This window comes from Monocercomonoides exilis, assembly GCF_001643675.1.
Source record: "Monocercomonoides exilis strain PA203 chromosome Unknown scaffold36-1065637, whole genome shotgun sequence".
Taxonomy (NCBI): Eukaryota; Preaxostyla; order Oxymonadida; family Polymastigidae; genus Monocercomonoides; species Monocercomonoides exilis.
In genome coordinates, this window is record NW_027150581.1 from 891,601 (window position 1) to 909,596 (window position 17,996).

General features: G+C 38.3%; 4 protein-coding genes across 4 annotated transcripts; 1 reads left to right on the plus strand and 3 right to left on the minus strand.

The window, feature by feature from the left end:
* Window positions 1-111: 111 nt before the first annotated feature.
* On the plus strand, window positions 112-3,226 carry MONOS_1801 (uncharacterized protein; the record flags this gene model as incomplete). The annotated part of the gene is made up of 8 exons (XM_067870988.1): window positions 112-227; window positions 280-390; window positions 433-559; window positions 645-899; window positions 977-1,093; window positions 1,257-1,898; window positions 2,095-2,265; window positions 2,404-3,226. 8 exons carry the CDS (start codon window positions 112-114, stop codon window positions 2,980-2,982), a joined length of 2,118 nt encoding a protein of 705 aa, XP_067723755.1. The 3' UTR covers window positions 2,983-3,226.
* Window positions 3,227-3,289: 63 nt separating this feature from the next.
* On the minus strand, window positions 3,290-9,949 carry MONOS_1800 (uncharacterized protein; the record flags this gene model as incomplete). The annotated part of the gene is made up of 1 exon (XM_067870977.1): window positions 3,290-9,949. The coding sequence occupies one exon, from the start codon at window positions 9,947-9,949 to the stop codon at window positions 3,290-3,292; it is 6,660 nt and encodes a 2,219-aa protein (XP_067723756.1).
* A 977-nt stretch (window positions 9,950-10,926) lies between these two features.
* Window positions 10,927-13,315, minus strand: MONOS_1799 (putative teneurin). The gene is made up of 4 exons (XM_067870965.1): window positions 12,565-13,315; window positions 12,204-12,494; window positions 11,821-12,003; window positions 10,927-11,589 (listed from the first exon to the last, which is right to left on the minus strand). The coding sequence occupies exons 1-4, from the start codon at window positions 13,306-13,308 to the stop codon at window positions 11,131-11,133; spliced, it is 1,677 nt and encodes a 558-aa protein (XP_067723757.1). The 5' UTR covers window positions 13,309-13,315; the 3' UTR covers window positions 10,927-11,130.
* A 431-nt stretch (window positions 13,316-13,746) lies between these two features.
* MONOS_17906 (uncharacterized protein) lies at window positions 13,747-17,990 on the minus strand (the record flags this gene model as incomplete). The annotated part of the gene is made up of 1 exon (XM_067870873.1): window positions 13,747-17,990. One exon carries the CDS (start codon window positions 17,988-17,990, stop codon window positions 13,761-13,763), a length of 4,230 nt encoding a protein of 1,409 aa, XP_067723758.1. The 3' UTR covers window positions 13,747-13,760.
* Window positions 17,991-17,996: the final 6 nt, after the last annotated feature.

Sequence of the window (17,996 nt, forward strand, 5' to 3'; positions counted from 1 at the left end):
CTGATTAGCCTTCAACAAGATCTTGGCCTTGTCACAACTCAATGTCGAGTTTTAAAACACGAATATGAGGTTTTTTGATTTTTTTAAGAAGATACTTAGATTTATTAATAAATGCAGAAAGAAAAAGAAGAAGAAACAAGAAAAATGCGTGCTTTAGAACGCGAAAAACACACGCTATCTCAAGAAGTTGCTCCAACAAATGATATTTCTCGCTATCTTCGAATATTGTGTGTAAATTTTTTATTAAAAAATCTATTTTAATTATTATAAATGTTTCAGATATATGGATATTAAGTCAAGACCTGGAAAGCCCCCAACAGAACTTGAAATTCGTCAAGAAAGAGATGAATTGGAAAAACTACCAACTCATGTTTTATTAGAATCTCTTTGGTATTTAGCTTTTATAATTTGCTCTTTTTTATCTTTATTTAGCACCGAGATGAATATTTTAAAGAGTTTTAGAGACAACTACCAAGCTCTCCTTAAAAAGACTGCTAAACCTGAAAAATCTCGTGATTCTCAATTAATTTCTTCACTGAGGGAAGAAATAACATCAATGGTATTGCTTATATATGTTACTCCAATAAATTATATTATCATTCAACTTTTTTTTTGAAATTTTATAAATGTTCAAATTTTGTTAGCGTAATCTTTTAAATCGAACAACAAAAGAGCACACAGAAAGATTAAAAGTTGTGCAAGCAAGCGATGCGTCTTCGGGGCAATCTATTGAAACCCTTCAAGCAACAATGGAGGCACTTCGTTCGGATAATCAAAAACTTTCTGAACAACTTCAGATAATTGTTTCAGAAGTGGATGAAGCAAAAGGAAATCTTGCTCAAGTCAAAAGAACCATTCAACACCAACAAGTTAAGATGCTGCGCATTGCTCAATTGGAGGTATCTGCTTTGAACAATTGCAATCGCTTTTATGTTGATGTTGATTGTTTCTAACTCTTTTTTGTTTCCGTTTGAAGTCAAAAATGCATGCACTTAAAACTCAGCACAATCAAGAAGTTGAAATGATTAAGAAACAAGAAGAAGATGAAGTTGAGGAACGAAAAATTGCTGATAGGCACAGCTTGCAGATTGAAGTATGAAGCAGATTATTGTACATTAAGCAATATTGTATTGCTGAAAACGTATCTTTCTTTGAACGAAATGCTTTTGATTCATTCTTTTCTTCATTTCATTAATTACATATTCTTTTCAATTGTTCATTAATTGCAATTTACTATCTTTTCCCTTCAATTGCAGATGCGTCGACAAAGCCTTCAAGAAGAGGTCCGCAAAGCACAAATGCAGTTGCGATCGTTTCACATCGATCTTCCTCGGCAGAAAGTGCGCGACAGTGCAGAAAAAGGGCAAAGGCTGGAAGGCGCTGTGAAGAACAGAAAAAAACAGCTGGCAGCCATTATGAAGGAACTGGACAGAGCAAAAGAGGCAGCTGAGCTGCTGGCCACGAAAAACAAGGAGATGAAAGAGGAGTATGAGAAGCTATATATTGCGGCAAACGAAGAGAAGAGGAAGACGATGATAATAAACGGGAAATCTCTTCGTGCCAGCAGCTCGTCAGGAAAGCGAAGGGGCGTGGCAAAGCGCGGGCAGAATGCCAGTGGGCTGTTGGATGATGTGCTGGATGGGGAGATGAGCGAGCTGATGGATGGGACTTCGATGGATCTGCTAAAGATGCCTTTGAGTCTGATGACTGTGGAAGTGCCGCCGGAGGAAAGAGTGTATCAGAAGCTGATAGCAATCCAGGAGAGCCAGATAAAGTCACTCTCAAACGAGGTGAAAAGACTGATGCAAGCCGAGCGGAGGACGAAAGTGATGTCCGAGGCAAGAAAGGAAGAGAGAGTGAAATTTGAAGAACAGCTAAAGCAATTGAAAGCAGAAATGGTATGGATATTATTGGAGGTAAATTTGTGTTGATTCCAAAAAAAATTTCACTTTAATAATAATTTGAATATTTTTCGTTGTTTGTAAAAGAACTTCTTTGTTACACATTTGCGCTTGCATTAATTTTGTGTTATCTAACATTCTTTCTGTATTTTTAAATTCACTTTGCGCTTTTAAATATGTATTTCAAATGAAGGTTGAAGTGAATGCTCCTCCAAAAACGACGAAAGGCAAAAGTTACCAAAAGAATCATTCTGTGAATGATGATGATATGTACCGTCAGAGAGCAATAGCAATGTCAACCGCTGCCATTGAGCGTCTCATTTTGAGAAACATGGAATTGGAAGATGAGCTTAAAGACTACAGGGTGTGTGGCAAATGACAAAGAAATAAAGCATGACGAATGAGATGAACTTTATGAATTTCTTTTTATTTTTTTGAAACTTCTTTTTTCTCATTTTTTGTCTGTTAAAAAATTATTGATTCTTGCCAATATTAAAAAAAGACTATAAAAGCTGCCAATGATACAGTTGTTTCTGCTTATGAAAAACTTCTTCAGCAGACAGCTGCAAACAAGCAAACACCTTCATCATCAGCTATTTCTCCATCACAACAAGACCAATCATCACATCTTGCAGCATCAGTCGCCTCAGGTGCCATGATGTCTAAGCCCTCCACTTCAAATCCTCTTTCCCTATCCACTTCATACACTCCATTTGTCCCGCGTCAAACGAAGCAGCAACCAAAACATCTGCTCCGCACATCACCTCTCCATTTCCTCAATCAGATGCGCCCAGCCACATCTGCTTCAATGCGCCCTTCCTCTCCCATTGTCACTTCGTCCACTTTGTTTCAACTTCGGCCATCAACTGAATCACAGTCACGCTCATCATCATCCATAGCAACATCTTCTCAATTCCCCAGACGCTCCATTTCACCTGCTTCCATTTCATTGTCAACCACATCTTCACTTCGCAATTCATTTTCGTCTGATTCAAGACGCTCTTTTTCATCTATGCGTTCTTCATCTCAAGGAGGTTCTCAGCTTCGACGCTCATTTGCAGGCACTTCTTCACGCTTTTGAGAATTCGTTGCATTTCCTTTGTATTATTGTTGTATTTATAAGAGTAAAAACATTTGATTTATAATATAACTTTTTATGTTCATATTTACTCTTGCTCTCCTTCACATGAATTGAGAGAAGATTATACATTTTTTGTGTGTTATGAATACTTATATTTTCAGCTTTTTGTTCCAATTTTTGAATAAAAATAACAACCTTTTCTTTTCTCAATTCTTAATTTTGAAGAACATTTTATTTTTTTATGTTTCTTCCGTCTCTTTTGAGCAAAAAATAAAACAAAGAAAGAATAAGAAGTGAAATTACTGTATTATTCCTTTAATGGCTTCGCCAAAACAAAAGGAATAGAGTCAAATATAAATTCGCCAATTAGAGAATGAGCTTTCTCAACTCTGCATTCATCAGATGAGATTGAAAACTGCTCAGCTTTCTCAAACCAGTTTGTAATTTCTACAAATTTCGCTTGTTTGTCGTTTCTACTTTTATTTTTCTCAAAGCAATGTGAATTGTTTTGCTTTGATGAGGCTGAAGAGGAAAAAAGCAAGTGTTTCAGCAACATGGCAAAAGAAGTGTTATTCACAAGAACTGAAAATGTGTTGTTTGCAATGGCAGCAGAATAACACTTGCAATGGATAGGAATTCTAACGGGAAAAGTGCAATGTTGAAAAGGTAACGAAGAAATAACTTCAGCATGATCTGTGCTCTGTATAGAAGAACTACTCGAGAGCACAAGATTGTTGGCTTCGATGTCAGCAATGTGTGAATAATCAGGAAATACTGGTAGAAGTCTATTTGAATGAAAGGCACGCATCAAAAGACAATTAGATGAAGGAGTTAATGAAAGAGAAGACAGAAGAGTATGAACTATCAAAGGTTTCTTTGTGGTTGTGGATGATGAAATTGCAAAATTATATAAGAAGTTGTGGCTGCTATCCATGATTGGTGGATAAACAGAAGACAATGATATTATCCGAGCAATTCTTTTCGTTTGATGTCTTTCTTTAATTCCGTTATTATCAATGCAATCGCAAATGTGAATAAGACAAGGTCTGAATGAGTTGATTAGTGGATCCATTTGATTGAAGCAAAATTTTCCTGTATTTGTTGAATTTGTTATAATTCTTCCACTCATTGAGATTGCAGTATCCTTGTTTTTCTTTTGAATCATTTGTTCGTTTGGATCGATCTTATGAAAATGTCTCCTCTTTTCAAACAGAACACGCATCCATTTGTCATCCTCGTTCGAAGATGACAGACCATTCTCATCTTCAATAACAACATCAACAGCCGCAACACAAAATTCATGTTGATGAAGTGGAGCTATTTTCGTATTGTAAGCAACGTCCAGCGAATAAATTGCAGCTTCAATGCTTTCAAGTTGAATGGAAGCACATTGAGAACAACCAAAAAATGCAAAAGTTTTTGCTGAAGAAAAACTGATTGCTGAATGAGAAATATGATCAAATGCTAATGATTCACTGAAAACAGTTGATTCTTTGTGAGTCGCTTTGCATTCAGCCGTCGAAAACATTTGAGATTGTGTGAATAATAAAGGTGAAGTCACCTTTTCATGATCATTCGATTCAACGCAGCGAGATTTTAAAGATTGAGAATGATTGGTACTTGAGATGAAACAAGATGGCTTGCTTGCTGAACTTGAGTTAAACATGACTGCTGTATTTGTTTCAAGATTCTTCTCGTTTCTATTTGAATTCTGAAAAGATGATAATTTACCACTGGTAGACTTATTCATTAATGGCTGGCTAATTGATGACAACACCCCAAAATGCGGAGAACGAGTAATTGACGAACTGAATGATGAATTGAAGGATTCAAACAAAGCAGTGTTAAAAACCAAAGGTGCAGAAAGTGGAGCTTTTGTCAGAGAATTCAGAATGAAATTTTTGAGAATGGAATAAAAATTTTCTGGGATAGCAGGTGAAAGGTACATTGGACAAGAAGTGGCAGAAAGTGATATTTCTGAAAAGAAAGAAAATTTTAACAGTTTTTGAGTTACTTTTTGAGATTCTGAACATCCTGAGTGTCTGGGCAACTGTAAACTTTCCAAAGATGATTCAGAAGCATCTAAGTGCTGATGCTTTTCATGTGAAATAAAGAATCCGAGAGGATGTGATGATCTAACAATCAGAGGAAACAATGAAATAGAAGAAACATAACGTTGAGCAGATGCGTCAAAATAGGAATTGACAAGTGGATGCATTCCTTTGAGACACTTGATTTGCCCGAGAGAAGGAGAGGAAGGAAAAGAAGGAAGCGAAACAGAAGATCCAGACTTTGTAATATTAAGCAAAGAAGAAGGATGATTGTCACTTGGCACTTCATTGCCAGAAAGTTCAATTGGCGAATTTTTGCCTTTTTCTTGCCCTGCTTCAAACGAAGTTGTTGATGAAGAAAGAACAGAATTCTGGTTAAAATGAGACAAAACAGAGCATCTGTCCTCTGAAACAGACAAAGAAGAAGGAAACAACAGAGAAAGGTTTATTTCGCTTTGCGTTTCAATAGAATCAAAATGTTGAACGCATTTTCCTGTCAAACTATTCGATTTAATTCCACCAGTATCATTTGAATCCTTCTTCATATCAAAGTTATTCGACCCATTTTTATTTGAGCAGCAAAGTGAATTAGTCCGTTCAATGTTTTCTTGACTAAAAAAGTCATTGCAATTTGATGAATAATTCAATGAAGAAATGGATTTTTCATCTTCAATCTCAGATACCCCACAAAGTGTTTGCACATTTGATCCTTCAGTTTTTGAAGAGTCAATTTCATATGCTTTGTCTGAATCATCAGACATCATAGAAGAAGAACTGAACGATGATTCTTCTGCAAAAGCTGACTTTGTATTCGTTGTACAAGATTCTCCAATCAAAGCAAAAGGCTGCTCTTTTCTCTCCAATTCAGATGAAAGCAAAGAAACAGAAGCATTTATTATCAACTGAAGTGACAGTGTTTGCCTCAGCAACTGAGAGAGACTCGAACGAGCAAACACTTCATGAATATCACTTTCTTGTGCAAGTCGTAGAATGTGCGTGAACAGAAGAAATGCAACAGCTTCTGTCATTGAAGGTTTTTCATCTGCAAAAGTTGCATTTGTCGTTGGTAAGTCCGATGAGAATTTTATTGAATTGTCAGATGTTGTGCTTTCCGTAAATAATGGAGGAGAAATTGAATCTTCGATTGCCGAGGCAATTGCTGCATCTGAGGCAATAAATGAAGTTGAACAAATAGAATCCAACGCATCTTTGGAAGGAGCATTTAATGGCTGTATTGCTTGAATGGGATTGATGCTGAAAGAACGTTTAAGATCTTTTGCTCTTTTTGGGGTGGTAATTGAAGGTGTAACGTATCGATTAATAGAATTGATAAGATGTGAAATGGTGCGTTCCGCAGATCTTTCTTTTTCTTTTCGCGAACCATCGACTGCACTGCGAAGTTTGTATCCATCCACAACAGTTCCAGTGTCATCCACATTGAATGCTTCGTTGAATGAGAAAAACAACCGATTCGCGGCTGAAATCGAAGCGAGATACGTTTGAAGAGACGGACGTGTAGAAGAAGCAGAAGAAGATAACAATGCAAAATGTTGAACAGGCGAAGTCTGGATAGGTTGAAGTGCACTGTCTTCTTCGTATTGATTGAAAATATTTACAGCTTCTTTCCATTCGTTGAATGCATATGTCTGAGAGAAAAATAGTCTGATCAGTTTTTGAGAAAGATCAAACTTTGAAACTGAAGATTTCCTTTGAGTGTTTTGCCTATCGGCTGTGTAAGAAAAATTAGGCAATCTCAACGAAGAAAATGTTGGAGACAGATGTTGATCTGTTGGTGTGGTTCCAGAAGACGAACAGTTTGAACATTCATTCATGCTGTCTGATACAGTTGACCACGTTTCTGGAAGAGGAGTTTGAGATTCAAACATGTGAAAAGCGGACGAAGCAGAAGTCGAAAGAGCATCAACAAGAGCTGTTCCGCTGCTTGGAGCAAAAATAGGCTGCGGAGTGTTTGTAACTAGAGGAGGAGTGAAAAGACGTATCGACTGATTTTGTGAGTGTGTTGAACCCGCCCAGGTTTGGGGACTTAAACTTTGAGACATTTGAATGCTCGGTGAATCGTGGAAAATTGATGCTGATTGAGATGAGGATATCATCGTCTGTTGCTCAAGGCTTTTGCATGGAAACGAAAACACATTGGATGATATTTGCTTTGAGGATAAAGTTTGATCTTCTTTTGGTTCCAATGAAGTTATGCGAGCGTTTGAGAGATAAGAGAAAGGTGGAAGTGAATGCGATTCCTGAAGGGCAGTTGAAGGAGTCTGCTTAACAAATGTTGGTGAATATGTTCCCCGAAGCACAGCTCCACTTAAACAGAATGGATTTTCAGCTGAAGGCTCAGATGGAAGAGGGTCACACGACGCAGCAGCGATTGATGATGCAATGTCGATCATCATTGGAGAAGGAGAAAGTGATTGAATTTCAGAAGAAGGGAATCCAGAGAATGATGGAAGAGACGGAGAATTGAACGAAGAAATCATCGATAATGATGGAGGAGAAGCAAAGGCAGTTGCTTGCTGTTTAGCTGCAGTCAGCCTAAAGATTCCATCAGGCACAGATTGAAATGGCATCAAAGAATTCTGGACAGGAATTGATGATGCTCCAATGGAACTATAATTCTTTGAAAGTGGCTCTGTTCCATTGGAGAATCTGCTGCCCTTTGTTGAATCTGCTTCGATTCGTGCAGATGTATTCAAGCTTACCATTTGATTGGGTGAGCATTCAGGAAAAGATGCAACAAAATGCAGAGATTGGCCAGACGATTCCAGTTGCATTGTTGGAGAAGTATTAAGTTTGAAACGTGTTGTATAACTTTCAGAAGAATCGGAAAAAAGTGGATGAAAAGGGTGCAACTCCAAATGTGAAGAAGAAGGAGAAAGTGATGTTGAAGAAGAAGCAGCTCTTCTTGGCTGGGGCTGTGCAAACAGCAAAGGCGAATGCCACAAAGGATTTCCAGTGATTGTCTGATTCAAAGAAGGTGATGAAGAAGCAACTGACGGAAGAGCTGCAGAAGAACAGCGAGACGCAAAAGCTGTCTGTGAATGTCCAAAAAGCTCCAAGTTTGGCGAATGAATGATTATTGGTGTTTTCGGAAAAGAATCAAAAAGTGGCGTGGAAACAGGAGAAAACTGAGCGGCAGAAGAAATATCTGGGAGAATTTGAGGGGTTGAACTCAAAAGGTGCTGAATAGTTGGTAGGCAAAGGATTAGAGACTCTGGAAGAGGACAAGCAGTGCCCTCGTTGCTTTGTGTGCATATTGTTGATTGTTGAAGAGTCTGATGCGATAAAAGTAATTTTCCACTTTTTGGAGAAAGAGAAGTTGGATAGCACAACAACGAAGGAGAAGGGGAAGAAGAAGAAGAAGAAGTTGATGATCTTGCAGAGGTTTGGCAGTTTGGTTGATTTGTTATGGAAGGCGAAGTAAGTGAAGGAGATGGAAAGGAGGAAGTGTGAGGCAAGAATACAGGCATGACAGGTGATGATGATAATAAGGTTGTTGCTTGCGATGATGAAAAAGATGGAGCAGAGTATAAACTTTGAGGCAAACATATTTCGTTGAAGCATTCAGAAGGGTCAGACGGAAGCGATGAAATGATTGATGCAGTTTTTTTGATGGTTCTTTCTCTTTCCTCAGCCAACGAGCGGGCAAAGGACTGAATCCTTTTGTTAACTCCGCTTAATGAGTGATTCTGTTTTGGCGAATGGAACAAAACATCTTCAGAGAATTCGGTTTCTGATTGCTCCGATAAATCAACTTTTTCAGCTGAAGGTTTCTCTTTTGCCTCACCTGAAATTATTGATTCATTTTCACAATTTCTGTCAGCGTTTGTTTTCTGCTGATCCAAATCTGGTTTGTTTTTTCGATTAGCTGATGGCCTCTCAATGCTCGAAACAAATTTAACATGAGAAGAGTTGGAATTGGCAATGTCTTTGTTGATACATTTCCTGTCAGAGAAAGGCATCAAAATGTCATTCTTCACACAAGGCTGTACTTTATTTGTTTTCTCAATCATTTCATCAAAATCTGAATTCGTGTCAAATTTAAACAATCTGCTTGCAAATAAAAATCGCCTCTTGTCAAATGGAATTTCAGATTTTGAAAGTGAATGTCTTCGTTTGTTGCGATAATGATTGCGCCTCTGAACAGACTTTTCACGATAGATTGTTTTGTAAGTTTCTCTTCGGAATAAATCCTGGCTTGAATGAGGAGGAAATACAGACTGTTCAGATGATTGCTTTGAAGGTGGTGATAAAAATCTTCCATGAGCTGAGCAAATCAAACAAGGATGAAATGCTCTATTTCTGACTGACTTTCTTCTCCGCAATAACTTCGAATGAAATACAAACAGATCAGAATTGTCGATAAAGTGTGAATGGATGTTGAATGATGGAAGCAGAAGACGAGCGGAAGAATCAGAGCAGTTTGAAGATTGAAGAGTACATTCAGCAAAAGACGGATTTCTGTCATCAGAAGCTTTTTTTACCAATTCTTTTGACTGTTCAATTTCCCTTGCGTTTGTCTTGTCAACGTCGAAATGAGGGACAAGCGAAAGAAGCGAGCCTTTTCGCTTTGATGTCATTCCTCTATCCTTTTTGTGCAGAAAAGGAGTTATTTTTTGATGGAACATATTCATAAATACTTGTTGCTTCCTGTTCGTTTGTGAATAAGACAAAAAATCAATCTTTGAAGAAGTTGGATGATAAAATAGATCTGCACCGCAAGAACACTTCATCAATGCTGCTGAACTCGATGATGTTGATAAAATCGAATCTGAACCTTGCTGACTTCCAAAATCAATCTCAACACTCTGAAGAGTTGAATTGCTTGCGTGTGTGATTGAGAATGTTGCTGCAATTAATTTTTGTGCATCTGCATGAACGTTGTCTCTCTTCCGCATTTTTTGAGTGATCATTGGTATTGATGAACCAGAAGATCCAGAAATATGACTGATAAACGTTGATAGTTGATTAAAGAGGATTGCAGGATCATTGGAAAATACAATCTTTCTCGCTCGATAAAAAGAGTTGCACGACGAATCTGAAATCTCTGACAACGACACAGAAACGTCATTATCAGATATTGTTTCTGTTGAGCAACTTGAATTTTCTGTGCAAGATTCATCAGATTCTTCTGCAGAATCTGAGTAATCAAGATTTGAATTGACATCCTCTTCAGAAAGATTAGAAACAATATCATCAGATTTTATTTTGCTTTTGTGATGAGTGCCATTGCGATTTCTATCAATTTTTTGCTGAATCTTCCGATTTATGCGTCTTTCCTCAAGAAATTTGAAAAAAGTCTGCACCCAATTCGACCCATCGACACTGTACAATTCATTCGAAAAAGAAAGATCCTTTATCATTTGCATGAGAATAGAGGGAATAATTTTTGATCCAGCTGATTGGATTTCAGTTGTTTGTTTGCAACATTGGATTGCATCTCGCTCTGAAATTTTTTGATGAAATGTAATATTTCTTCTCTTCGAGCAAATAGCTAGATGTTGCTTCAAAGGATATTTTTTCGAGACGCTCAATGCTTTTGCAAAGCGTGCTCTCATTTCCCTCTCTGCAAATAGAAGAACTGGATTATTTTGCATTTGGAACATCAACTGCCGTTCTTCGGAAGCTCTTCCTAGCGAAGGAAATAACCGTTTTTTGATTCGACGCATTGAACTTGAATGCTTCGTTGAAGATTCAGAATCAGAAACTTCTGATTGAGAATCATTAACTTTGCTATTATTGCCACTTCCACAAGGTTGATCTTTTTGAAACAACAACCCCTGAAGGGTATTTATCATATAATTTTAAGATTGAAGTATCATCGCTGTAAACAATTGCGAAGGAGAACAAACGACATTTTTAATTCAATAATACACCCATTGTAAATTTTAATCACAATTTTCAGTTCTCAAAAGAAATTCAAAAATCAATTAAATTTGCGCTGAAATGCAATAAAATGCACGAAAACAAAAACAAAGAAATTTCAAAATAAAATGAAATGAAACATAACGCAGAAAATTTCAATAATTCCTAAAAATTTTAAAATAAAACTCAAGAGATTGTAATTTAAAGAGTAACTTTACATAAGCTTATGCTTTCTAAGCTTTCTTTGGGCCTCTTCTTCTTTCTCTTCCTTTTTGTCGCGGAAATAGTCTCTAAGCTTAAAGAGAGCATAAATGACAACAAGCAAAGCAATGATGGACACAATCACAATTATAACAATCACAAAAGTATCAAGCCGAGGAGGCTTGTATTTTGGAGGCTTCATGAATGGATAGTCGATGTATATCCATTTGTTCTTGATGGACACGATTCTCGCGATGTATCTGTTGCGTGCACTGGAATTGGAGTTGGGCAAGAAATTGATCTTGTCTGAGGTCAGATTGGCTGACAGCTCGAGATTCATCCTGTTGGTGATGATGAAGTCGCGAAGGGGCGGGTCGAATGCATCAGAATTATCGGGATCGAGGCTGGACATGTCAATCTTGATCGGATAGGGGAATATGATATCTGACGAATTAGGCACAAATGAATAGTTCTGAAAAATAAAGACAATAATATAAAAAAATAGTTTATAGTAATAAGCAAAAAAAATATCATGAATTATGATAAATAAATGAAGAGATGAAAGAAAGAAAGAAAGCGATAAAATACGAAATGAAATTTTAAAACCAAATTTAATCAAGATAAAAAATAAAATAAAATAAAATAGAATCAAAAATTCAAAAATTCAAAGCAACAAAAAAATGAAACTTTCATAAAAGCAAACCAGTTGGACATCTGAATAAGTCTGTTTTGCCAAGAAGATTTTGTTGTTGCTCATTCGGTTGAAATTAATGAGTTGTGCCCGCAGGCTAATCTTTGTGTCGCTTGAAACCATAAAAATAATATCTCCGTCTTTGACAATTGTGGTCGATTCATTCAAGATGCTGCCTTCTGCCTTTCCATAACCCTGAAATAGAAAAGAAATACATCACAACAGGCATCAATAATGTAATTGAATAGAAAGTGGTTGGATTGTATTGTTCAAAAATATCATATGTGATTAGAAAGAATAAAAGTCGAGAAATAACATCGAAACATAAATAAAAATGGAAAAAGCAAAATAGAATGTTAACTTTGATGTTCAAAGAAAAATTAAAAATTGAATACTTTTGGTTCTTTTTCTGTTATGTCACCTTTAGTAAAAGCGCATCGAAGGCCATATTCCAATGTGATATCTTTTCCTCTCTCCCATTTGATGCAAAATGAATTTGGATTCGCTTCCTGCTCCCTCGGTGAGCATTGTGATTTCGGGCTTGTGATTACCATATCGCACACAACATTACGCAATGTATCGCACAAAACTGCTTTTGTTTCGTTTGTTGGGGGTACAACATATCTGTATCTACCTGAATGGAACGCCCAAGGATAACATTTGCATTCGCGCGTTTCGCTTTCGGGCTACCAATGGTGTAAACAGAAATAAATCATAAAATCAAAAAGTTAGAAAACTTTAAAATGCTTAACACACATCATCCCATTCCCCATAGAAACATTCCGAAAACTGGCACGCTGGACCAATGTACCCAGGTTCGCATTTGCAATAAGGAGTTCTGTCTGGGTCATCTCCAACTTCTCTTGTTCCGTGATAGCAAAGAAGATCACACTCATCTCCAACGTATCCAACATCACAATAACAACGTCCTTCGTAGTATTGCCCATTAACGCACTTAATTCCACAGTCTGGTCCAACGTAATTGCGTAAGCAACGACATCCTGTTGTAGCAGTTGGATCATAATAACCGTGGTCGCAAGATACATCACAAAATGGACCTTTCCATTTCGATTCGCATGTACAAAAATCATTTTCTATCTTTCCATGATGGCATTCGTATTGACATTCTTCACCAAAATAAGGATTATCACAAATGCACTTCCCTTCTTTAAATGTTCCTCTTCCATTACAGTTTGAATCTTCAAGAATTCTTTTTGTTGCATAAGCAGGAACGTATGGAGTATCATCTCGAGAAATTCCAACTTTTTCTGTTTCAAAATGAGGCGTATTTGGAGAGCTAACAAGTTGAAACGATCGCATCATCATCTCCCACTGGCTTTTCATCTTTTGGCCAAGTTTCGTAAAAAATGTTAAAACAGGATTTCCTTCTTGTTCAATCGATTCTTTCCATAAATCACGAAATGGTAATCGTCGTTTGTAAGGCTCTAGCTGATCAACCTCACAAAGTGAAGAAGCGAACAAACACAAGTAAAAGATCATTAAATATACCCTTTATAGAATAATTTTCTTTCGTTTTCATAATTTACAATCAGAAAGGCTTATCTTTTATAACAATGAAAAATTAAATTATACAATCGTTTTTGTGTAATTTTCCTTTAAATATCAACAAAATATTCTTGAATATTTTCTATTTTTTTCTTTTATTTGTGTTTTTGTGTGTTTGAAATCGAAAAAATGGTGATGCTAAAAGCACCATAAAACATACATTCGCTTCCACAAAAAGTTGAAAACAAAAACCAAAATGAAAAAAGAAAATAACACATTTTTGAAACATTTTGATTCTGATTTGAAGAAAGTCGAAAAATGGAAAGCAGTCTGAACTCACTGGGAAAATTCACATTCTGCTCTCCACTTCCCATTCAACGAATAATAGTCAAAGAAGAAAGCAAAGAAAGCCCTTCTCAAAAGAATGCCAACCAATACGACCATCATCACAAGTATTTTCGACTTTTCCTCCCCTCTTCTTTGCTTATCGCTTCGCTCATCCCATCTTCTTCCTCTTCCATCCCCTCTTCTTCCTCTTCCTCTTCGTCTTCGTCTCGCAAAGAATCGCAGATTGCATCTGTCAGCGTCACCATCACTGCCCCAGCTGGAAAGTGCCCAATCAGCTCTCGCTTCATCCCGCTCAGAGAAGGCCTGTCTGCCTCATTCCACGAGACACACAACCTCCAAAACTCCAAATATGGTGTGTCCTTCACCAGCCCCACATTCGGCACTTCTCCATTCACAATCTTCTGCCCAGCTGCCTCTGCCCCATACTCCCCGAACGGGATCTGGAGTGTCAGGCACTCCCACAGCATCATCCCGATCGAGAATGCCACCGACTTCTCTGTTGCCCCCATCTTCTTGTTCATTTGCAGCTCAGGCGCCTTCCACCTCAGGCACTCCTTCTTGAAATTGTCATCCTCATCCTCAAAGGCAGACGAGGGCAGAGAGTCCTCCTCCTCCTCATCATCATCATTGCTGGCAGATGTCGCAACAGTTGACGAGGAGATGGATGATGAATCCGAATCATCGTCAGATGAGAAGTCGGAGTGCATCACAATGCAGATGACCATGTGCTCAGAGAATAGTACAATGTGTGGGCTCAGATTGACAAGTGACTGAAGAGGGTTGTCCATCTCGGAAAATGAGTGGAGGGCGAGATTGGCCACCCAGAACAAGACCTGGGCAGCTGTCTGCTCTCTTTCCTTCAGAGTGCCTATCGCCATCTCCTTCTTCTCATTCCTTCCATGAAGCAGCATGAACAGCGAATCCCTCAGATCCACAATCAGCTTCTCATGTGGTGATGAACACGCCATTGCATCCACCAGATTCGACATCGATGAAGTGGTTGGGCACAGGTCCTCCCCTCGAACAAATGTGGATTCTGTATCTGAAGTGTCTGTGGTTGAAGTGGATGAAGTGGATGGAGATGGAGTTCTTTTTCTTGTTTCCTCATCTTCTTTTTCATCAACCTTCTCAAGCATCCATTGAGGGATCTTGTCTGAGTCTCTGCCCAAAATGTATTCAGTCGATCCACTCTCTGACAGAAGATGCTCCGATGACTCCGAATGTCCCAAGCTTTTCGCATACACCCTCTTCTTGATTCTCTCATCGCTCTTCTTCTCTGCCTCCCTCTCAGCTCTCCTCCACTGCTCCTCTGGCGACATCTCCATCGTCACCATCTCAAACGCCTTCGGATCCTTTCTGATGTTATCATTCACAATCTCTCTCAGATCTTCTGCTTCATTCTTAACCTTCTTCCATCGAATTACAAACAAAATAAAACCGATGAGAACAATCAATAATATCACAACAAGCACAACAACAATCAACAACCAATACGATTTCCCTTCTTTTCCTCCTTCAGCAATCCTTTCATCCCCATTTGCCTTGGGTTCGCTTCTGTTCTTCAGAACAAATGCATCAGTTGCAGACAACCGCTTTCCATACACAATCATCACAGACACCTCCGTATCGTCTGGGATCGACGAAAGATTTCTCGAAGGCACCATCCCAACTGCTTCCGCTTCACTCACAAACCCATCTTCTGCAAAATGATATGTCTCAATCAGGTCTGTATCTCCAGCTGATAAAATCAGTCGGAATGACAAATCACATGGCAGAAGAAGCGCTCCCTTGAATTGAATTTCTGTTCCACCTCCATTTTCGCTGGCCGAAGCCCCTTCCAACACCGGAATGAAGAATGAAGATGCTCTTTCAGAAACAATCCCTTCAAAACTGCATCCATCATTCAAAATCCACATCGATATGTCTGGGAAAACTCCATCTCCCCCTTTCAAGCTGGAAATTGACAGTGATCCTGAATCAGAGCAGATGATATTTCTTCTCAATGATGGATAATTTTCAATGAATGGATTATTGTTCAAAAACTCTCCTTTCTCAATTGCCACATTCCCGCTCGATATAGATAATCCACCTGAAGAAGCATTCAATATTGTCACATCCTTCATCATCAATGTTGTATTAGTTGAATGAACAAGTGATCCACTCCATTCACATATTTCTTCAAATGCATCATTTCTCTTCCTCTCGCTTTCACTTTCTTTTGAAAGAATTCCTTCAAACCCACAAATGTGCATGGAAACATTCTTCGCATTGTTCATCTCCATCATGCTTCCTTTGTTTGACAGAGAATTACAGTCTGAACAAGAACAATTTGAAAGAACAATTTGAGCAGATGACAAGGATGCAGAAAGAACAGAAGCTCCTTCTGAATTCCTAGAGCAGTTCTTGAATAAGGAGCTTCCAACAGAAATTGCCCCTGAAGTTGAACTGTCAATCGAAATGATGCAACCCTCAGACAATTTCACTCCATTCACAACTATTCCATTGAGTGCAACGCTTCCACAGTTGCCAATCTCAAAAACATTTCTTGTTGATTCAATCTGTTCCAGCTTCATGTTTGTCAACGATATCTCTTCCCCACAAAACTGAAAGAATGGCTTCTTGAATGAAAGGAGCAATATTAAGCAGTTGTCAACATGCAGAATCCCTTTTGCAATGCTCAGCAAGGTTGAATTGAGAACAACAGAAGGTTGATTGATATTTGACCCTCCAACAGAAGAGAAGTCAACAAATGAAAGAGAAAGCTGACCACTTGATTCATGAATGATTGAACTCCCCGAATATGAAAATAACTGACCAAAATTGAATTTCAATCTCTCAATTCTAACATTCTCTGAGGTTGTGATAAGACTTTCCTCTTTGGTTATTGTTGAGTTCAGATACGCAAAAGCCGATGAAGGAGATTGCAGTGAGCGGATGCTCATATCTTGAACACTGCATTCCCCAACAACAACTGTTTCCTTTGAGATAAGCAGTTGAGAATATGATGAAGGAATGATGTGTTGAACTCCCACATTCAGCGACTCGCAAGGTGCATTGACCTCTCCACATTGTTTGCTATCTGCGTGATTGTCTGCAGTTATAGACACAAATATAGTCTCGCTCTGATATTTCACAACCCTCAGCAGAAGATCCTCTTCACCCACAAAAGAGTCTGTTGTGCAGCCCCACATTGCCAGCTCCTTCACAAATGGCAATCTGAAATCCAACAAGAATTGCTCATCAACAATTTGTGTTTCAATCGAATGGCATCTCACATACACATCTCTCCCTCTGAATGCAGAGTTGTCTCTGAATGTGATGTTCGACAGAACAAAATTCAGAGGCTGCTCAGCTGTCGAGGTGCATTCCAGAAACAGCCACCCGCCTCTTCCTGTGCTCGAGCAGAAGCACTCAGAAATCGTGCAAAATGAGCAGTCAAAGTTTCCTCCCTCATTCAACACAGAAAACATTCCTCCTCCCTTTTCACATTTCGATCCGCCGCATCTCTTCATTGTTGTGTTTCTAACAACCATTTTCAATGGCTCTTCATCATTTTTGTTCCGAATGATGGGAATATCATCAGTTGTATTCTGAGTGACTTCTTCGAATGAACTCCATTCAATAACAACATCTTGCTCCACTTCATTTTTCTCTCTTCTTGAACTCTTTGAAATGCTCAATCCGCTTGCACCATCAAGCTCAACATTCTTCATCGTAAGATTTTTCATATTCAAAATTGTTGTTGGATGAACGGAAATAATATCTTGTGAAAAGCAAAGTGATTGAATTGCCACAATTTCCAACACAACTGTGCCTTCATCTGCCTCGATCAACCCAAAGTTAATCATTTCTTCTTCTTCTTCATTTTCTTCCTTTTTGCTGAATGAACAATCTTTCAGAGTCAATAGTCCTTCACTTGATCCAATATGCAACAAAACATTGACTCCACTTGCGAATGAAGGTGGAACAACAAAGCTTATCAGTTCGAAATTGGTAATACTTTGAATCTTCATTGCCGTTCCTTCTGTTCCTTCAAGCGAAGAGAGACATTCCAAAGAGCACATGACTGTATTATTTGATCTTGTTGAAAGCCCACTGACATCAACACTCTTCTGAAGAATCGCCTTTCCTATGACACTGATAATCCTTTCATTTCCTTCAACCATTCGCTCCAAAGAATAATCGATTGACAGGCAAGGATAATCTGAGAATCCACACGCACCCATGTCTCTTCCTTCGCTCCCAACAAATAACTCTGAGCCAATTGCTCTCCAGAAATAGATCAGTGGAACAGCATTCTCTGTATCATTCCCATCAAAGCCGCTCATGGAATC

Coding starts and splice junctions, on each gene's coding strand:
- MONOS_1799 (XM_067870965.1), bottom strand. CDS start 13,308: ATGATCTTTTACTTGTGTTTGTTCGCTTCTTCACTTTGTGAGGTTGAT. Junction 12,495..12,564: donor TCTATGGGGAATGGGATGAT/GTGTGTTAAGCA, acceptor CACCATTGGTAG/CCCGAAAGCGAAACGCGCGA. Junction 12,004..12,203: donor TAACAGAAAAAGAACCAAAA/GTATTCAATTTT, acceptor TTTCTATTTCAG/GGTTATGGAAAGGCAGAAGG.